This window comes from Thamnophis sirtalis, unplaced genomic scaffold (genome assembly GCF_051295495.1).
Source record: "Thamnophis sirtalis isolate CommonGarterSnake01/CBP01778 unplaced genomic scaffold, rThaSir2_p1.2 scaffold_9, whole genome shotgun sequence".
Classification (NCBI taxonomy): Eukaryota; Metazoa; Chordata; class Lepidosauria; order Squamata; family Natricidae; genus Thamnophis; species Thamnophis sirtalis.
In genome coordinates, this window is record NW_028261389.1 from 29,904,213 (window position 1) to 29,925,201 (window position 20,989).

General features: G+C 36.7%; 1 protein-coding gene across 2 annotated transcripts; it reads right to left on the reverse strand.

Moving 5' to 3' along the window:
* Positions 1–469: 469 nt before the first annotated feature.
* FAM227A (family with sequence similarity 227 member A) lies at positions 470–20,943 on the reverse strand. 2 transcript variants are annotated; one of them, XM_014054937.2, is made up of 16 exons: positions 20,862–20,943; positions 19,720–19,841; positions 19,216–19,301; positions 18,479–18,557; positions 17,890–17,978; positions 15,377–15,523; positions 14,413–14,514; positions 12,875–12,979; positions 11,689–11,812; positions 9,895–9,996; positions 9,057–9,121; positions 4,908–5,019; positions 2,817–2,935; positions 1,905–2,062; positions 1,538–1,687; positions 470–693 (listed from the first exon to the last, which is right to left on the reverse strand). In XM_014054937.2, the coding sequence occupies exons 2-16, from the start codon at positions 19,838–19,840 to the stop codon at positions 558–560; spliced, it is 1,695 nt and encodes a 564-aa protein (XP_013910412.2). In that variant the 5' UTR covers position 19,841; positions 20,862–20,943; the 3' UTR covers positions 470–557. The 2 variants fall into 2 exon arrangements, with proteins under 2 accessions (XP_013910412.2, XP_087579317.1); XM_087723191.1 differs by lacking the exon at positions 14,413–14,514.
* Positions 20,944–20,989: the final 46 nt, after the last annotated feature.

The following is a 20,989-nucleotide window of genomic DNA, read 5'->3' on the forward strand; positions in this document are numbered from 1 at the left end:
ATTAGAACATAATTACAAATTATTATAGATATACTGTTATAATACAATTTTCAATATTTGGAAATAATCTTTAAAAAGAGATGCTCTTTTTAACTTCATTTACTGGGGCTAATATGGAAGAACAAAGAAAAATAACACCTTGCACATTAGTTTCACTAGGAGCTAAAATGTAGAGTTCAGTTAACAAATTAAACATTCCAAACTTAGATATAACTCTAAAGAAAAGAAGTATTGCCTAAAGCTGCAGATAATCCAATTTAGGGTAAGTATATTTTTAAACTGGACAAGAATGAAACCGATATAACAATAAAATCAAACGTAATGGGAAAGAATTATACATATCATATTTAAAAGTAATAAAAGAAATTATATCCAGTAACATTCCCAAAACATAATCATATTCTTCCCCCTTAATGTAGTACCACTCATTTATTTCTAATTAGCAATACGTTTACATTTAGTACCAAAGTTAGGTTCTTTAATTTTATTTAAATTGTCATCCTGTAACATGCTTCCACTGAATTCAACCAATGTCAGTTCAAAAGGAGAGATCTAGGTTAACTATGGCGTTTCCCGGATGAATCTCTTGAAAACAGGGATGAAGGTTCCGAGCTATTCTGCCGTTCCCTGAAAGAAAGCATTTCTTTTTGCTTTTGTGCCTTTCTCTTTTTCATCTCTTCTTTTATAGCTTCTCTGCAGAACAATACAAGAGAAACATTGAAATTAACTTGAGCATAAGGTAGCAGAAGAGGAATTATTTGAATTTTAAAGCTGAGAAGAAACCTAGGTTATGATTACATGTTCTGCATGGATGGTAGGTGCTACCATTAGGTAAGGGTGTGTGGGGCGCGTGGGGCAAGTTCTTCCCCCCTTCCCCCCCGCTTCAGCCTTGACCTCACCTCCTGTTGTCTGCATGGCAAGCAACGAGGAGGCCAAGTGACACGTGGGGTGCTTCGATTGGCCTCCTGCTGCTTTTGCAGCTGCAAAAGTGGCCATGTTGCTAGAGGCAGCGGCCTGAGTAGCACCCACAAAGCAGCTCTTTCATGGATGGTGGGATGGCCTGCTGCGACCATCACACCGTTAGGTAAGGAGGGTGCAAGGGACGCACTGCTTGGCCTCCTGCTGCTTTTGTGGCCGCAAAATGCGGTCTACAAAAGCGGACTGAGCGGCGCCCGCAAAGCAGCTGTTTTGTAGATTGTGGGATGGCCTGCTGCGACCCTTCAGTAAGCTGGTGCAAGGGGCCACTTGTCCCACCCACCCCATCTCCAATCAGTACATGGGGGGAGAGAAATTAAGACCTCCCCAAAAAGAAGCCCTACCTGTTTTTTTCGGGGGTCAAAAGAAAATAAGACCCGGTCTTATTTTCAGGGAAACACGATAGGTAAGATAATCACACAAGATGGTATGAAACAAAAATTGAAAGTGTAAGAGGGAGAAAATAATGTTGCTGTTACAAAGCATTGACATCCAGAAACAGTTTTAAAATGTGGACATTATATGATAAAATTACATAGTTTCAATATACATTTTTGGATACCTGTAAAGTTCCTGATTACATTTGTTCTGTTCATCAAATTTCCTCATTTCTTTGTATTGCTGCCAATAATATTTTCTGAAGGCTTTGTGCTTCTGATGGACGGTATGAAAACCTTCCTTGATCAGTTCTGCATATGTTTTGGCAGAATCAGTGAATTTAAGTGTAAAGGAAATTTCTACTTAGAATTTTTTACTTAAGCAAACCACACAAAAATGTAATGGGTTCCCAAAATGACATAGACATTTATATGTAAATTAAACAATGCATTTCTTAAATATTATACTGGAAAAAATTATAATAGTGAGCCAAGAAGCTCAGTCTTAAGAATTTTCCATTAATACTTCCCTTCTGAACATCATAAGGATATGGCATTGATTTGTCTATCTCTCTCCTAGAAAGAAAGATGTCACATCCTGATTTTGATTCAATACCACGTTTCTGGAAGTAATGTTGAATTAGTGGACTATTACCACTAATATTGAAGCGATGCCACGTAAAGTCGGGACCAGGGCAAGCAGGGTGTGACTAGAAAGTAAATAAACGTGACTATTAGATCTATTACTAAAGCAACATTCAGAATGAATAATTTTATCAGGTGAATGATTATGTCATAACTTATATTTAAAACTGTTCACAATCCCCTTTAGATCTTGTTTCTGTATAGTAGTCAAGAAAGCTGCTAGTTAGTCTCCAAGAATTTGGCATGATTGAACAGAAGAAAAATATATGCGTATATTGGAATATCTGTAATTTAAATAATTTTCTTCTGAAATTCTTCTATGAATTTTGATTATATATATATATATATATATATATATATATATATATATATATATATATATATATATATATATGAATTTTCTGATATTCAATATTCAACATATCCTAATTAACTATTACATAATTCATCTAAATGTAGCCAATCTTTCTACATAGAGTGATGCTTATTGTCAGGCTGACTCTGAACCCATCACAATCTCAAGGAGGCTGATACTTAAATATAAACCAATCCAAACATAATGTTAAACAATTCTCAGATTTGTAAAATGTTTCTGGATCATTAGTTCATTTTAGACAAATTAATTTCATTGCCTGGGAGAAAGCTGATTTATTTTGCTACAAAATAAATCAAGCAAATATATGTTGAAATAATTGAAAAGAATTAAATTATGAAGTCAAAGTCTAATTTGGACAAGAGTAAGTAGTACATTCTTATTTTATCCAGATCCATCCATAATTACTTTATTTCAGCATTTTTATTATCCATAAATAATGTCACCTCTCGAGGAAGTTTAGCTATCTTTAGTTTCTTTTTGGGTAAGTTCTGGTGTTTGCTCCATGCAGCTTTCTCATTATCCTCTTTAAGTTGGTCAATAATTGATGTACTTTGCTTTATTTCTAAAAAGCACACATTTGATAAGTATTAATCATTTATTTATTAAGAATTATATATTCAAATAACCATTAATCAATCAATAAATAACATATAGAGTTTACTTTCCCATAAGTTATTGCTCATATTCAAGTATTGAAGAAAGATCACCTCATGGATGAGCAAATACATATTTTATTAGCAGATCACAATCAGAGTTTTTCACTACATTTATTACCATATCCTGGAACCAAAAGGCCCCCAAAATAAATGTCATTCAGATATAGCTGGAGCTGTAGAATCATCATTTTCTCAATCGCTTTATTTGAAAATTGAATGTTTGTGACAGGCCTATAATTAGAAAACTCTTCCAGAACAATGGAGTGCCAATTTGTGTAGGGGGTCATCATTTATTTATGTAGATGAGCAGTTATATGTATAGGAATACCTGTATTAGATTTATATGGCTGCTTATCTCATCAAATCTAGGCAGCATAAATTACATATATTTTACACGTGCAGATCATTAAAAAATGAATTCAATTTTCTATCTGTATTAAGGTTTAGCAAGTATTTTATAGTTTTGTTTTTTAAAGTATCCATAGAAAAACATGTAATTAATTGCAATAGCAGTAGACTTATATACCGCTTCATAGGCCTTTCAGGCCTCTCTAAGCGGTTTACAGAGAGTCAGCATATTGCCCCCAACAATCTGGGTCCTCATTTTACCCACCTCGGAAGGATGGAAGGCTGAGTCAACCCTGAGCCGGTGAGATTTGAACCGCTGACCTGCTGATCTAGCAGTAGCCTGCAGTGCTGCTTTTAACCACTGCGCCACCTTGGCTCTTCATATCTTATATAGTAATATACAGAATCTTTCTGCGAATGCTGTTCAAAATCTTATAGCAATAGCACCTAGTCTTATATACCACTTCCAGCTATTATTTTCACTCCCAAAATTATCAGAAGTAGTTTAAAGGTGATCTGTGATTGTTCTGCCAAACTGAAAACAAACACACGTATTGTGGTGTGCAACAACATAAATCTTACCATCACCTCCCTACCAAGGGGAAAGGAAAAAGAAGACAAGACAAGAGCTTTAGGAAACTGGCTACTGATGTGGAGTTACAAAATTATCAAGCTAGCTGAAGTTCCAGAGCTAGGAAGAGAGAAGGAACAAAAATGCTTGTAATCAATGGAGAAACAAAGAGCATTTTTAAAACAATTGTAAAACAACTGTAGCTTCACAGAGTGTTCATCTATAAATCACTCATCTTCAACCATGCTAATGGTACAGAAGTAAATTCAACTTCAATCTCAATAATACACGAGCAAACAATCGATACAAACTCAAAGTAAAGCGTTCCAAACTCGATTGCAGAAAATATGACTACTGCAACAGAGTGGTCAACACCTGGAATGCTCTACCTGACTTCGTTGTTACATCCTCTAACCCCCCACAGCTTCAACCTTAAACTGTGGACCTCACTCCATTCCTAAGAAGTCCGTAAAGCAGACGTGCATAAGCGCACCATCGTGCCTATTGTCTCTATCTTATTGTCTCCATTTATTTGTATTCATTTCTTTCATGTCCATGTTTATATTTATACCTGCCATCTTGTATATGTTTGACAAACAAATAAATACAAATACAAACCAGTGCAGAACTTCTGTGCTTCCATACAATTCTTAAGGGAAAATGCAGTACTTCAAGATCTAGACATGTGCTAGACAAGCTTTGTGATAGATATTAGCAATACAAGATTATTCTCTTGTGAATTCTCTGCAAACTAACGAAATGAAGCATATTTGTATATTTCTGTCATAGGAATATGGTTGCATGATATATGAAAATAAGACACTTTTTATAATTGGAGAGATGATGATGATATCCATTCAATTGGAGAGAGCATTCTACATTATTGTTGCTTACTTAGTCTGAAAACAAAGTCACACTGGTATTAAAGCTGGTATTATAGAAAATTCTGAAGATGTTACCTTCACTTTCCAACTTGGTAACTTTTTTGGAAGGCTGCTTTTGATCTTTTTTCCCAGGTACAGTTTTTTTGCCTTTTTTTGTAGATTTGGTAATTGTTTTCCTTGATGGAATCTATTTCAATATCAGAAAAAGAAAGATATAAAAAACATAAATATCAGTTCATATTAGAATATCAGACTTTAGCAAAGAGAATTGGAAATGCATTACAATCTATTTATGGGTTGGCACAATTTTCAAAGAAAAATAGAGTTTAAATATATTTGACAATCTAAGATCCTCTGCTCTTTGAAAAGAAGCAAAATAATTGTGCATGATTGCTTGCTACAAACATTGTTTTGGTTGATTTTTTTAAAAAAATATTCTTATGGCAATGGTGGGATTCAAATAATTTAACAACTGGTCTTTGCCCTAATGATCGGTTGGGAAGGCGTAGCCGGGTTGTTATGTGACTGGGTGGAGGTAGCCAACTTGATTGGTCTCACCCGTAGCAATTTCTCCTTAGTCCAACTCACAATAAATAGCACAATTGTGGGAAACTATCCCATAATTGGCTGGGTGAAATTAGCTGGGATCAATAGGATAGGATAGAATATCTGGATCAATTCTATCTGGATCAAAAAGATCCCAGTGAACATTTGCCAAAGAGCCATATGGAAAGAACAGTCCTGAGAAAGCTTTTAGATAAGGAAGCCGAATTCATTTCGGGTGTCTATGTGAATAGCAATACACAGATACACACAGAGATGAGAGGCCTCTATTATCTGAGATATAAACACACAGAATTAGCCTTGCATCCTTTTGCCGCCTCGTGTAACAAATCAGTCATCTCCATATGCCTAATGTAGCTCTCTGTATGATTTACAATTCTAAGACCGTTTGTTCCTCCTTCCTGCTCTCCTTATCAGGATGTGTTTTACAATTCCATACCTCCTCATTTCCCCTTATCAAAGAGTACCTTTTGTCCCTCCTCCCTGCTTCTCTGCCGGAATGTATAATCAAGAAGTGATTTGTAACATACTGTGAGATCCTTTGTTTTGAATTAACTGCTGACTAGCTTCCTTTGAACTTTCCTAATAAAAGTGTTCTGGTCTAACCAGAAACCACCATTTTTCACCCAGCCTGCAGTTTGCGTGTGTGTCTCATTGCCAAAGCAGCCTAGGAATTAGAATTCGTGAAGTGGTCCATCGGATTGTGAGAATGCTTGTATTCCCAATGCAAGCTCACTCTCACACACAATAAAATAGCACTGTTCCGTTATTTAGAATAGAATAGAATAGAATAGAATAGAATATAAATAGAATAGCAGAGTTGGAAGGCACCTTGGAGGTCTTCTATTCCAAACCGCCACAGGAAACCCTACACACACTTCAGACAAAATGGTTATCCAATTTCTTCTTTAAAACTTTCAGTGTTGAAGTATTTACAACTTCTGGAGTCACGTTGTTCCATTAATTAATAGTTCTAACTGTCAGGAAGGGCTCCTACAAAAATGAGGGGGTCAATCCATTTTCCAAAACATCAGAAGGCAGGACAAGAAACAATGGATAGAAACTACCCAAAGAGAGAAGCAACCTAGGACAGGGGTCGGCAGCCTTAAACACTCAAAGAGCCACAAAGGTCCTAACCGGAAGCCCCCTGTTCATTTCTGGAGCCGACTGGAAGTCCCTTTCCCCCACCATAGTGCAGCATCCTTTTTCCTCTACCTGTCCTAACCAAAAGCCCTATCAATTGTGGAGCTAACCAGAAAACCCATCCCTTGCCTTAGAGTCTCCTTCTGGCGCACCCTGCTTCCCCAATTTTGAAAGGAAACTCTTCTCAAAATTGTGGCGCTGACTGGCGATAGGGAGCTGTAGCAGAGGGATGAAAGAGCCACATGCAGCTCCAGAACCACAGATTGCTGATCCCTGACCTAGGATTAAGGAGAAGTTTCCTAAGGGTGAGACCAATCAATCAATGGAATAGCTTGCTTTCAGAAGTTGTGGGTACTCCATCACACACAAGCAACACAGTTACAAGATAAATTGAAATCTTTACAGTCTAATACTGTAAGCCAACTCTGAAATGCTGAAAATGTAGGATCAAAATACATAAACCTAGAAACACCATTGCGACTCTATTCCAAATTAATAAAATCAATTCTGCTAATTAGAACATGTATTTAAAAAGGCATAAGAACTCTGACAAGAAACTCCTGCTCTGTATTAACATTTTAAAACTCCTTTCCTGGCCTAATCCTGTCAATTTTCTATTGTTTATTCAAGGCTGTGCTGACTGCATGGCTATGTGGTTTTCTCCCCCCCCCCCCTCCTTCCTCTGGTTAATTATGTTGGAAGAAATGTCCTTCTGGGTTCAGCTCCAAGTGGGGAAACAAACACTGGAGACATGGAGGCTGCTTGGAAAGATGGTTTAATGGTGGACAGGATCATATGGTTTGAGGTCCTGAACAGAATATGTGATCACCTGCTTCCGATGTTGGGTGAAGAAGAAGAGAGTAAAGAAGGGGCTTGCTGGGTTTTTTATACTCAGTTTGGCCCCATCTCTCTGTTTTCTGTTCCTGTGTAAGAAATGTATTCTGATTGGTTGTTAGACTCCCATGGGGCCATGCAGGGGCAACTCTGTAGGCCAGTGATGGCTAACCTTTTTTGGCTCCCATGCCAAAAGCGGGGGGAGTGCAGGGGGATCATGTGCGGGAAAGCCACACCCATAATGCAATGTGCGTGAAACCCCCCCTGCGCATGCGTGCGCGACCAGCAACACACACCCCACGCTTTTGGAATTTTTTTTCACCCTCCCCAAGCTCCAGAGGCTTTCTAGGAGCCTGGGGACGATAAAAACAGTCTCCACCGCCCCCCACGAGGCCCTCCAGAGGCTTCAGGAGCTTCCTTGAATTCTCCGGAGGGTGAAAAACGGACCTATGGGGAACCCCGAAGTTCAGGAATGGTGACTTCCTGGTTCCCCATAGGGCCACTTTTCGACCTCAGGAGCCTTCCGGAGGCTTCCCTGAAGCCTTGGGAGAGTGAAAAATGGATCTACAGACAAACTGGAAGTCATTTCCGGTTTGCTCATAGGCCGGTTTTTGCCCTCCGGAGGCTTCAGGGAAGCCTCCCGAAGGCCCCTGAAGTCAAAAAACAGACCTTGGGGAACCCAGAAGTTTGGGAATTGTAATTTCTGGTTTGTCCCCAGGGCCGATTTTTGACCTCCTGAGCCTTCAAGGGCCTTCAGGAGGCTTCCCTGAAGCCTCCGGAGGGCAAAACCAGCCCTACGAGCAAACCAGAAGTGACTTCCAGTTTGTCTGTAGGTCCATTTTTCACCCTCTGGAGGCTTCAGGGAAACCTCCTGAAGGCTCTGGAGGGCGAAAAATCGTCCTATGAGCAAACTGGAAGTCCATCCCCAAACTTCCAGTTTGCCCATAGGACTGGTTTTTCCTGCTCCGGAGGCTTCAGGCGGCTTCCCTAAAGCCTCCATAGGGTGAAAACAGCCTCAAAAGAAGGCTGAAGTCAGCTGGCCAGTGCACGCATGTGCACTGGCCAGCTGACAGGCCAAAGCCTTGCGTGCCCTAACAAATGGTTCCACATACCACTTGTGGCACACGTGCCATAGGTTTGCCATCACGGCTGTAGGCTGTCTTCAGTCCAGAGTTTGGTTGAGCATTGTTTCTTCCCAAATGCCCTCTGGAGAGATGGATAAAAGCTAATACTATCATGCCACAATCCCATCAACCTAGAGCTGAATTGGGGAAACTCTTTGTTATGTAGAATAGACTGGCTCAGGCATTTCAATGGCCCATTAAGGAAAGTGAAGGCTATTAAGAGTGAGTCTGTTTCCTGCCTAAAAACATGTTTCTCCATTTCTGATCCAGGGACATATGTTCTGCCTTTTCAATATTTCCCAGGATGTTTCATTTTTCTGGGAGAGGGCTGGGTGCTTCCTACAATTACAAATGAGCAGGAAGGTGTGTGTGAGCTACTGGCAGCAGGCAGGCAGGCAGGCAGGCAGGCAAGATTGACTATTCAGTCAGTTTGCAGAACTCCACAAAGAGTTAACAAGGGGCATTAAATCCAGCTTTAGCATTTGGTAAATTCTTTTCTTTTTCACTTTCCAAATGGAAAAAAAAAAGGCTTTATCTCCAACTCCAATTCATATTTTACCTTCTGCAAACGAGTCTTTCCTATATAACTGTATTGCTTGTAGCTCTCAAACGATATACCCATGCCTATAGAAATGAAAGAAATGTGAAATTTAATCAATAAAGGCTGGTACATTCTCCCTGCCTTGAATCCAGTGCAGGCTCTCTCCATTGTATCGCAATCTATTTTCAAGAGAGCCACTATACATATGCATATAACCTATAGACTGCTCTTCATCTCTAAGGCATATTATGATCAGGGTTGTTTTAACTTGCCATTTATATTACAGTTAGTATGATAGAGTGGGTTAAAAAGTAGCAAGAGGACTCACAATACTAGGTATTTACATCCAGATGCTCATCTTCTACAAAATCTCAGACAGATTATGCATCATTTTAGATCTATTTACTATAGTTGACTTTGCTTTAAGATGTATGTACTATTAATGTTTTTACTAAAACTTTAATTTTGAAAACTCAAAATAAAATCTGGTAGGTCTAATTTGTACTGCTTTAGGCCATTGATCTAGCCAGCATTATAATCTGGCAAGCAGAGTCAATATTTCTTATGTTCTGTATTGAAATACTATTAATTGGAATATCTAAAATTGCAGTCTTCTGCAAGCAAATCATATATTTAGCACAAATCCATGACAACTATACAAACCTTGATTTCATTTTGACTCCTTAGCATGGTTGAACTATAATAGAAGGGGGAACTTGGCATATTGTTTAAATGTTACTGATGTCATGTAATACTTTATAATAGTTCAGAATGAGAAACTACTTCATTTAAATCAATGACCATTTTCCTTTACATAAGAAAGAAAACATAAATGTTATCAGGATTTTACCAGTACCTATTTTTTTCTTTCTTGACATCAGATCTTCTCTCCTTGACCGTTCTGGTTCCAGTTGGGAGTAATCCCATTTATAGAAACTTCTTGGTTCATGCCGTGTACCTAACAGGGTTGTACCAAAAAGGATTCATAGTGAAAATCATAATCTAGTGGATGATGTTAGTATAATTTAAGATTTTATGCTGAAACAAAAGGAATGAGAGGAAAAAATTGATGGAAGACCAGAATTAAAATTTAAAGAACCAATTGAATACAACATAACGTGTGTTAAAATAGCATGTTGCATCTGATTATTAAAAATCATCTAAAAAGATTGATATTTATTGTTCCCGAGCAGTCTCTATTCAGGCAGCCAAGAGATATAGTTTCAACACTACATTTTTTTTTTCAGATTATGAACCACCTGGATCCATAACTGGAAAAATGCCTTTGGCACAGGGGTGAAATTCAGCAGGTTCTGGAAAATCGGTAGCAAAAATTTTGAGCAGTTCAGAGGACCAGCAAATACCACTTCTCGCTGCCATGCCCACAGAACCAGTAGTTAAAAAAAAAACAACGAATTTCACCACTGCTTTGGCGCATACACCTTGCAACTTGGGCCAACCAAATATGTTGCGATTTCAACTCATGATTTCTAAGCAGCCAAGACATTACGACAGAACTTTAACTCATCTGGAGGGTAGTAGATTATGGAAGGCTAGCGTGTAATATATATTGATAGACAATGACAGCCATTCTAACTAAAGATACATTAGCTGCCTAGGGCAGTAGAATTCCAAGTATTCAAGCAATTAGAAATATTTTGGAGAACCTTTTTCAGATTTTTTGCCTGACCTACCGCAGGATAACTGTTAAAAGGTTATACCACAAGAAGTCAAAAAAAACACTACAGTATAGGTGTCGAGTATGCTGTCTTCTCTATAAACAGCATTCTTCCATATGCCCTATTATTACATGATGTGTTTAAATGTTTTTTCCATAAAGTTACATAGTTGACATAAAAAAGACTGTGCTTAAGAAATACAAGGACAAATTCTCTTGGCATATAACTAAGGTGCTAGTCGTTACTTTTAAAGCTCTACATGGTTTAGGACCTGGCTACCTGAGACCGCCTCCTGCCGCTTACCTCCCAACAACCAACAAGATCGCACAGGTTGGGCCTCCTCCGGGTGCCGTCAACCGGACAATGCCGGCTGGCGGCTCCCCGGGGGAGGGCCTTCTCTGTTGCTGCACTGGCCCTGTGGAACGATCTACCCACAGAGATCCGTACCCTTACCACTCTCCCGGCCTTCCGTAAAGCCGTCAAGACCTGGCTGTTCCGGCAGGCCTGGGGCTGTTGATTGATATCCAGCCCCACTTAGATGGAATGGATGATCTTGAATTTTAATATTGTATTTTCTATTTTTAAATTTTAAATGTTTTTTTGTCTTGTTGTGAGCCGCCCAGAGTCCCAATTGGAGTGAGCGGCATACAAATTTTATTAAACTTGGAAACTTAGTTGAAGCAACAAAGAATCTTAAAACATTTTAAAGAATTGTTATTATGGCACATTTTGGTCTCTAGTTCACAAAACCTATGCCAGAATCAACATTTTTGTTGCAATAGTTTTAAAAACTATTTTTGGGAAGATGCAAGTAGTAGATTCACCCTTTGGTTCCTATCTAGGATGAGTAAAATAAATTGAGGGGCAGTGATACTTCATGTTTTGAAATACCACATGATTTTAAAAAATATGAATTCTTGGTCAAAACCTATATGATCCATTCCTTGAGTAAGGATACGATGGCATCTCACCTCCCAGCCACTCAAAGAATACATTACAGAGCTGCGTCTTGAATTCAGAAGTATTAAACCAGGACCTCGGGAAACAGGAGCAGAAGGAGACGTACACAGCTTGACTCAGTAGTGATGGAAAAAACTACAAAATCAAATAAAGCAGGCGTGGGAGAAAATCTCAAAGAAATTTAAGGCAATTGTATTTGAGAATTTAATTTTCCCAGTCAATTAATTCTCAACCTGTGTTATAAGAATATCAAAACTCCTCAAAATCTTTTCAAAAGTCCCTCAATTAGAAGTATAATGATTGGCAGAAAATTGTCATTTTCTCCTAACCTTCTATAGGAGAGAACTGGCAGAACCTGGCAAAAGAGTCAAATGGGGACTTAGTCTAGAATCTCTTTGTGGGCATGAAGGTGAGGTCCAAACTTCCTTCCTTGAATACTGTTGAATCTTATCTAGTTTCGCTCAGGTGCAAACTAAGAAGATTTCTGTGTGTAGGCTTGAGAAATGATTTCTTTGCATAATAGAAATCATTGCATAATTATTCAAATGGTGATGTTGCATCTAGTTTAGTTCTCAAAACCATAGCTTGCCACAAGGGTAAGGATAGAAGTTGTCTGTATATACCATTGGATGATTAAATGACAGTAAAAATATGTAGATAATTACATAGATCAGTGTTTCTCAATCTTGGCGACTTTAAGTCCTGTGGACTTCAACTCCCAGATTCCCCCAGCCAGCATAGCACAGGACTTAAAGTCCCCAAGGTTGAGAAACAATGACATAGATACTGCAATGGTATTAATGAAAACTAGAGAGAACTTTCACATTTAGGTGAACTTCCATATTCCTTGAAAACCAGATCCTAGAAATAATTACCATAACAGAGGAAAGTTGTTGCCAGAAATACAACTTTATGAAAAAAGAATCCATAGATTAAGTTCATCTTTATTTTTATCTAATTTTTCCAGGAGGAGGAAGCATTAGCAGTAACTGGAAATCAGAAGAGATGGCACAAATTTTTACACAGTAAGAAGCCATAAGTTGATAATTGAAAAAGAAACCAGAGTTTAATATTCAGTACTGTCCCAGTTTTAACCCTTACATTTAAAACTTCTTCCTGAATTTTTAAAACTTAGACCATATCACTCTTAAGATTAATAGGGATTATAGTCCTGTATTTCTTAAAATCTTTACTCACCTTGAGGATGCATTCCTGGTTGGAAGCCCTGTGGTCACCTAATAGAATGAGGGCATAATTTTCTGCAATGCGTTCAAACAAGTGCCCCTGAATTTCTTGATTTGGCTATTGGGAGAATTATAAATTACAGGATTATTGAAGGCATTTTTATTTAACCACAGAGTCATGGCAATGGAATATTAGGAAGGAAAACTAGTTACAAGATGCTTAGGGTAAAAGCGTACTGCTGTTAGATAAAATGGGACTGCCTCTAAGAAGTACAGATAGTCCTTGATTTACAACAATTCAAAGTTATAATAGCACTGAAAAAAAGTGCTGTTATGACAATTTTTCACAGTTATGAACGTTGCAGCATCCTCGTGGTCGTGATCAAAATTGAGACTCTTGGCAACTGACTCATATTTATGATGGTTGCAGTGTCCCAGAGTCATATGTTCACTTTTGCAACTTTCTGACAAGCAAAGTCACTGGGGAAGCCGGAAGGAAGGAAGGAAGGAAGGAAGGAAGGAAGGAAGGAAGGAAGGAAAGAAGGAAGGAAGGAAGGAAGGAAGGAAGGAAGGAAAGAGAAGGGAAAGGGGGGGAAGGATCATATACTGTATTGATTTTCCAAAAATGTGATAGACAGACAGACATGATCTGACCCTCTCCTCTTGCGTTATCCTGGTAGTAATCTTGTAAGTTTGATGCCCTTGAATTGCAATATTCAATATTTTTGAGATATATGAACAGATATGACTTTTTCTCTCCCCCCTACAAAATTGTTAACATAATGTATTAGTGAATACAATAAATATGTACTTCACTGGCTTCACTGTTAACATCGTTGTTAACATTAATTAACACTACATGGTACAGAATCACAGAGTTAGAAAGAACACTTAGGTCAGTAAGTTACACGTAATCCTCGATTTACAATTGCAATTGAGCCAAAAATTCCCATTGCTAAGCAAGACAGTTAAGTGAGTTTTGCTCCATTGTATGACTTTTCTTGCCACAGTTGTTAAGTGAATCACAGCAGTTGTTAAGTTAGTAACATGATGTTTAATTGAATATGGCTTTCCTATTGACTTTGCTAGTCAGGAGGTTGCAAAAGGTGATCTCATGACCCTAGAACAGTCTACTGACAATTGCCAAGTGTCTGAATTTTGATCATATGACCATGGGGATGCTGCAACAGTCAAAAGTGTGAAAAACAGTCGTAAGTCACTTTTTCAGCCCCATTGTAACTTGAATGTCCCTAAACAAATGGTTGTAAGTCGAGGACTACCTGTGGTGCTCTTAATGCAAAAACCCAAATTAAAGCAATAAGTTATAAAACTTGAAAAAATTGTTATAGTTTTTCTTTGCCAATATTTCAAAATTTTAAACAGGTTATTATAATTTCTATTATATAGAACCTATTAGATAAATAGATGGTGCTAAATTTGGAATACCATTATTTTAAAACAAGTGGAACAATATAAAAATGGTGAACCTAAAATGAAAAACTGGGCAAATGAATTTTAACAATCTAATCAATAACCATCCCTTATCCTTACATGATACAAGTGCAGGAATTGCCACCAGAAACTATCCAGCAAAACAGCTCGGGAACATGGAGTGTCAAAAAACCTATGCAGCATTTTCACAGCCCATTTCGTCTGTAAAGAAACAAAAGAGTAACAGCAGAGTCTAGATCTGTCTCCTCTCATGTTATGATCCTTCCACAAGTATGGAACTGCAATTCCCCGACTTCCCTCTATGCATGGATAAAGCCTGCCAATAATGGGACTAGCTATCTTGTACCTCTGGAGGAAGTAAGCTGGGAACTACTAGTCAAAATATGCTCAGAACTAACTGGAAAGAATATTTTATGATATATTTACTCCATTATCCTGTTTTACCTTGGACGTAGGGGGCCTAATCAGAACTATATTAAGCAATCATAGCAAGAGGTTTAAGTTATCTTGAATCTCAGCTCTCCAAACTGTGAACTAATCTAAATAAGTAAGCATAGTTAAAACCTAAAAAGAATAATTAAGATCATGCTCTCAACTGAATCCATTCAAACTATAAAACTGTTTCATCTCAATCTGTAAATCGCAAAAGTTGTTCCTTGATTTTCTATTCTGATCTCTGACCTGAAATTTCCAGTTCTGGATTAATGACAAACATTTCACTAAGAACATTTTTATTCATAATAAGACATAAGAGAAGATGAAATCTGGAGAAGCACAGACAACCTTTATCCCATATAACTGGGCTACTTTTTTGTTCGTATCAAGTGGCTATGTCCAGATATTCTGTTATTTAGAAAAGTAACTAGATCTACTGTACTCACTTGAAGCTGAACAAGGAAAAAACCAAAAACCCTGTGTAATCACCACCATTGGGCATTATGGCTACTTATAAATATCAGGTGCTAATAGACATTAAAACAAGTAAATATACAATTAATCTATCCCTACTATTTTTACCCAGAAGATAAGAGTATTGCCATATAAACCTAAAGGTCTGAACTACCTTCCCAACTACAGTTTTACTCTGAGCACGAATCACTTTCTCCAAAATTTCATTCAGGTCTATTCCGTTGGGCAGTGGTGTGAGTTCCTCTTCATGATATCCTGGGTAATGATACAACTCTACAAGTTTATTCTTTTCTGTGATCATCTAGGGATGAAAGGAAGAAATAATGCATGAGAAACATAGGAGGGCCACAATTTAACACGTTCTACTCAAACAATCTGTTCAGAAAAAAATATATGTCCTGCTGCATAATAAAATGGGTGTGGTTGGCTACCTTTCAATCAAGTTGCAATATTGCTCGGAATATATTAAGTTCAATGTAATGTATTAGTAAATAATTCGGACTAGGGACTCACTACACCAGGCAAATTAAGCCCCAATTATTCTTATAGTGATGATCTAATGTTTATTAAGCAGGATTCAGATCTCGGACCTGATTAAAGGAGACATTGTAAGGTGCTAAGTAAAATGACATATAGAGCAATAAGCCAGAACATATTACTTTATGCTTCCTGATCTTTATAGAACTTATAGATTAAATCTGCTTGCACAGAGTGTGACTGTGGGCCAAACTATATTATTTATTGGCTCTTTTAAGCATTTCTGTTCCTTAAAAAGCTCTATTAGGAGATTGAATTTGATACAGGATGGACAACGCATTTGACTATTAAAAGGGTAGTATAGTTTCCCCCTCAAATACAAGTGGTGCATGATGACCACAATAAATTCTAGCTCCTTAAAATTCTACATTATTTCCATAACAATGTTTACTATTATAATTATGAATACTGTGTTTTATTGAATTATTAATTTAATTAAAATTATTAGGAAAATAGTATTTTATTTTTGTACAGACTAAATTATAGTCTAACCTCAAACCATGAGATTCATAACTAAGGCTAGATCTTTCTTTAGCAGGAAAGATCAGCATTAGTGTACCAAACAAAGCTGTATAAAGTCATTCCAAGTTCCGCTATGGTGAAATTGAAACAAAGTTTGGATTCTGATAGATAAAAGAAAGTAAGCTATCATTTATAGCAAACAGGGCTTACTTTTCTGGGCTTAGCAGCAAGTACAACTAGGAGAAAGATTTTCTCAGGGGAGGTAAGGATTATCTTCCACACACAGTGATTCTAACAAAATTAATACCCACATGGTCTAATAATTATCTACCAGGTGTTTCATTTCAACTTGGTTTGTTCTTCAACCACAACTCTTATTTACAGTATGGGGTTGGTATAGATACTGGATTGTTTTATACACCACATTAAGATAATATGTAGAAACTTTTTGAATGTAATATGGAATAGTTTTATGACTTAATTAGAAGTGATTAACATCCGCTAATGTTCTATATAATGTGTAAATATTTATAAATTAGGGGTTGAGGAAACAAATGGAAAGGAAGAGGAGCATCTATTAACTATGCCTTTTTCTTTTTTGAAATCTATATATAGTGTTTCCTTTGTTCTCTCTTGTTTCTTTTCCTCCTTTTATATTTCAACATTTTAACTATAATTAAAAATATTTTAAAATGTTCAAAACTATTGTCTAAATCAAGAGTAGGGAACAACTTAACATGTAGAGGTGAGGCCAGATCTTCAGTGGGTGTGCTAATAATATAAAATGAATATAAATATGTCTGTATACTACTAAAATTATCTTGTCTGTAACTTTTAACTATGTTGAAACGGTGTAACATAGAACAAAATCTTTTCAACCAAGGTACCTCATATGGGTTAATTTATGCAATCCCTCCAAAATCTGGGACCCATGACTCCCATAGAACTGAAATTTAGCAAATCTCATAAAATTATCATAAAATGTTTTGTTACATAATACAAAACATTTTAAACTTTTTTTGTGGTCAGTTCCTGATATTTGATTGTATTATACAATTCTGCTAAAGGTTTGAGGAATCTGGTAAGGAAATATTACTTTTTAATTTTTTTTACTCTGAAATGATGATCCAAGGGTTCATTGGTTATTTAATGTTGCATATACATACATGGAGAAGGCTTTTATTTTTTCTTTACTTGCAGAGTTTCTTGTTTTTTTTATAACTACTTTAATTTTATTTTAGAGGATTCCTACTATGCTTATGAAGGTATTTTGGCGGGAAAGTATTTGGTGGGGAATTATACTGTAGAGTTGCAGTAAGCAGAAAAAATGTTGGGCCATAGATTGCTTACTCTACTAAATGCTAAATACTATTAGGACACATTTATAATATTTTTGAGACATAAACATTATAGATGTTTTGTACAGAAGCTCCCAGAATTCCAAATAAGCATAATAAAATATTTTGCAATATCAGCATAATTGATGCATAGGTTACAAATTGTAGTTTAATAGTCACTAAATATAAAGATTCATATCGTTCATGGTTTCTTCATAGCATACATCTCACAGTAAAATTTGTATTTCCTAAACATTAAGAATAATATAGCTTTTAAATACTATATATTTATAGGAAAGAGTGACTTTTGATTTGTCACTCAGTATCATACCTTTTTGTGAGCTATTTTTTTTTTATTTTGTAGAGTTTCTGCATCCGAACCAAGCCTTCCATACCTGTGTGTCATGGCCTGATCCTTCTCTGCAATGTAAGAAAAAGAACACTCCTATTGAGCACCTGAGTAGAAGTTCATTTAATATGCAAATGTAATTGGTATGTAATTATCCAGGCACAGAAATGCCAATTGTTTTTGTTTTGTCATGCATTTAAAGCTAAAAGGAGCTTATTTATACACAAAACTACAGCTGTTGTAATTTGGTATTAGCCCTGATTCACAATCCTCTGACAAGCCAAAATTAGGACCATTGCTATGTCCCCATCCCCAATCATACTCATGCTCCAGGAGTGAACTTATGAAATTTTGAACATGTATGTTGAGCAGATAGAACACGGTAAAAGTACACATCTGACAACAATTTCCTCAAATATTCTGGATTCTTAACTATGGTTACTAAAAGAGCAGTTTGGTAAGACATATGATTTAACCAACAATGGCTAGAAGGGATATTTTTAAATATGATGCAATGAAACTTAAGTTTGAAGCAATTAAATCACTGATTTAATATTGTCATTATGCTTACCTTTCCCCCTGCTTATACGTCTTCCTTTTCTAGGACTCCTCAACCCTGGATATTTCCTGTGCATCATATCCTCAATCACCTTCAGTGATAAGAAAAAGATAAACTGAGACAATTTTTGTTAAAAGTTCTAAAATGTATCTTATTTGTGGAGAACTGTAAAATAAAAAATTCTCTATTCTCTAATTCCCATTTATCTGAAGAGTTAAAATGCTACATCTCCTCCATCAAAAGGAATTTTAAAGTGCTTGCCTTTCCTAGAATCATGTTCTTCATTTTCAGTTGCTCTATAAAGTTTCATGTACTTAAAAGAAATCCAAATGTCTATATTACTAACAATGTTCAACCTGATAAATAATTCATTCACGTGGAACAAGAATGATTTAACTATGATGTGAAGAATAGCAATACAACAAATAACCACCACTACTCTTTCCCAAAGACTGATCACTATTTTTATGTCCTTGTGCTATGTACCTTTGTACATAAGTAATTTCAAACTGCAAAGCTTTCCTTATTTAAACTGTAGCTTCATCAGCTTGGTATGTACTTTTTATTTTCTGTACCTACTCAGCTATCTACGTGTATTTAATTTAGAAAGAAAAAAACCTACACTGATTTTCAGGTTGCCATCAGAAAGGCTAAGCAAGGTATTTGACCATTCCTAAATTGCTTAAAATTAGATCAGAAAAATTCTGGAATTCTGCACGTTAAAAATGCTGCAATATATCTTTACTTACCACATCACTACTGTCATATCTTCTCAGTCCCAATTCTAACGTAGATATTTTTCTATTCACATTTTGTATATTGCCAATGACATACACTAACAATTTTGTTAAGGGTATTTTCAAAAGTCTGTAAAGAGGGATAATATACAAATCTTGCTGTTATTTTTTTCTCTTTTTCCTTTAGTTTAATATTGCTTTTTAAATATGATATGCATTATTTTATTTGTGGAGCCAGCCAGGTTAGTGTAGTGGTTAAGGCATCATGTTGGACATCAATATTTTATTACAAGTAAAACAGAATCTAGTTTGTTTGGTTGCAATGTATTTTTCATAAGAAACACTTAATTCAGAGATCCAATTCAACTCTCTTTTAAAATAAATTGAGTGGGACTTGATTCAATAACAACTTGTATCACAAAAGCATATTTCTGCTAAATGCAAATATACATGTGTATATAGAGAAATATTTTCATGTAAACTTCATGTTGTTTGTAATTAATGAGAAAAGGATACAGCGTGGAAGGTCATCTAAACTGCAACTGAAGGTTTTGCTTCTCTCTTCTTGGGTTGGGGGTGGCAAAATCAAGAAACCACTTAGGGGGCTTAAAAATGCTTTAGTATGTATGAAATTCATCCTGCGGAAAACAACATTAAAAAAGGGAAGGAAAAAATAGTTTAATTTGAAACACACTTTTATTCAGTCATTTTATTCTGAATCATTCTTGAAGTTAACAAATTATCATCAGCTTGTGTTGGAATGTGGAAACAAAAGGAGTCACTTATATAGGAAACAGTATTGAAAGTGTTGTTGAAAGTTCTTTTTACAATAGGTTGGGCCCTATTGAAGAAGATGGGCTGCTGAGATATATTAATGAAGTATTTTGCAGATGGAATTATTTATTTTTCATAGGAGTTAGAAGCTGGCTAGACAGAGTCCAAGAATAAGACCATGGTGATATCATCTGGGAAGAGTCTGTAGAAGTTGGAGAAGTGGTCAGAGTAGCAAGCAGTTGCATTAGCAATCAGAGAGGGAAGATTGAATTGGGACTATTATGATGCAGTGGGGAAGGAAGGGCAAGAGGGACAAGAGACTGGGGACTTTGAAGTGGGCTCCAATATAACCCTCTTCCAAGAAAGTAAACTTGGATTTAGCTATATTGGTTTCAGTTCCCAAGCTTTATTTATTTATTTAAAACATGTACATAGGAAAACAGGGCACTGTGGGGGGGGGGGGGGATATATATTTACATGATATAAATCACAGTGGAAATGAAGTCCACTGCCTTACATCTAGTCATGCTAAATAAAAAGGAGATCACATAGAAGACAATGAAGAACTATTCTGTACTGTTCGGAACTGTAGGATCCAGAATAATGGATTTGAGTTATTGGAACGTAGATTCCGACTGATTTTTTTTAAAGGCTTCCTAACAATACCAGAAATTCTACAGTGGAATAAAGTATGGCGCTCCTTTCCCTGCCTAGATCTGTCCAAGAGCAAAGTGGACGGGCTGAAACTCTATTTGGGTACATAGCAATAGCTATGTACATGGGAACTTGTTGAGCACTGTCCGCTCAGAAACAGCACAGCACAGTCAGAACTCCCACCCATTGTTCAGTTTGGGGACGGCTATTGTGGGAATAAAATTGCTCACTTTCCCGGCAGCGACCAAGACTCGAATCAAGCCACGGACCGCCCTCTCCCGGAAGAGTCTAGCTTCGCTCCTTCGCTTGGCGTCCTTCTGTTACCACAGCAACCAGCGGAATAAACTATTCCCTCAAT

Coding starts and splice junctions, on each gene's coding strand:
- FAM227A (XM_014054937.2), bottom strand. CDS start 19,840: ATGAATTTCATACATACTAAAGCATTTTTAAGCCCCCTAAGTGGTTTC. Junction 17,979..18,478: donor ACGTATAAGCAGGGGGAAAG/GTAAGCATAATG, acceptor CTTACATTGCAG/AGAAGGATCAGGCCATGACA. Junction 2,063..2,816: donor TAGCTAAACTTCCTCGAGAG/GTGACATTATTT, acceptor TTTACTTTCTAG/TCACACCCTGCTTGCCCTGG.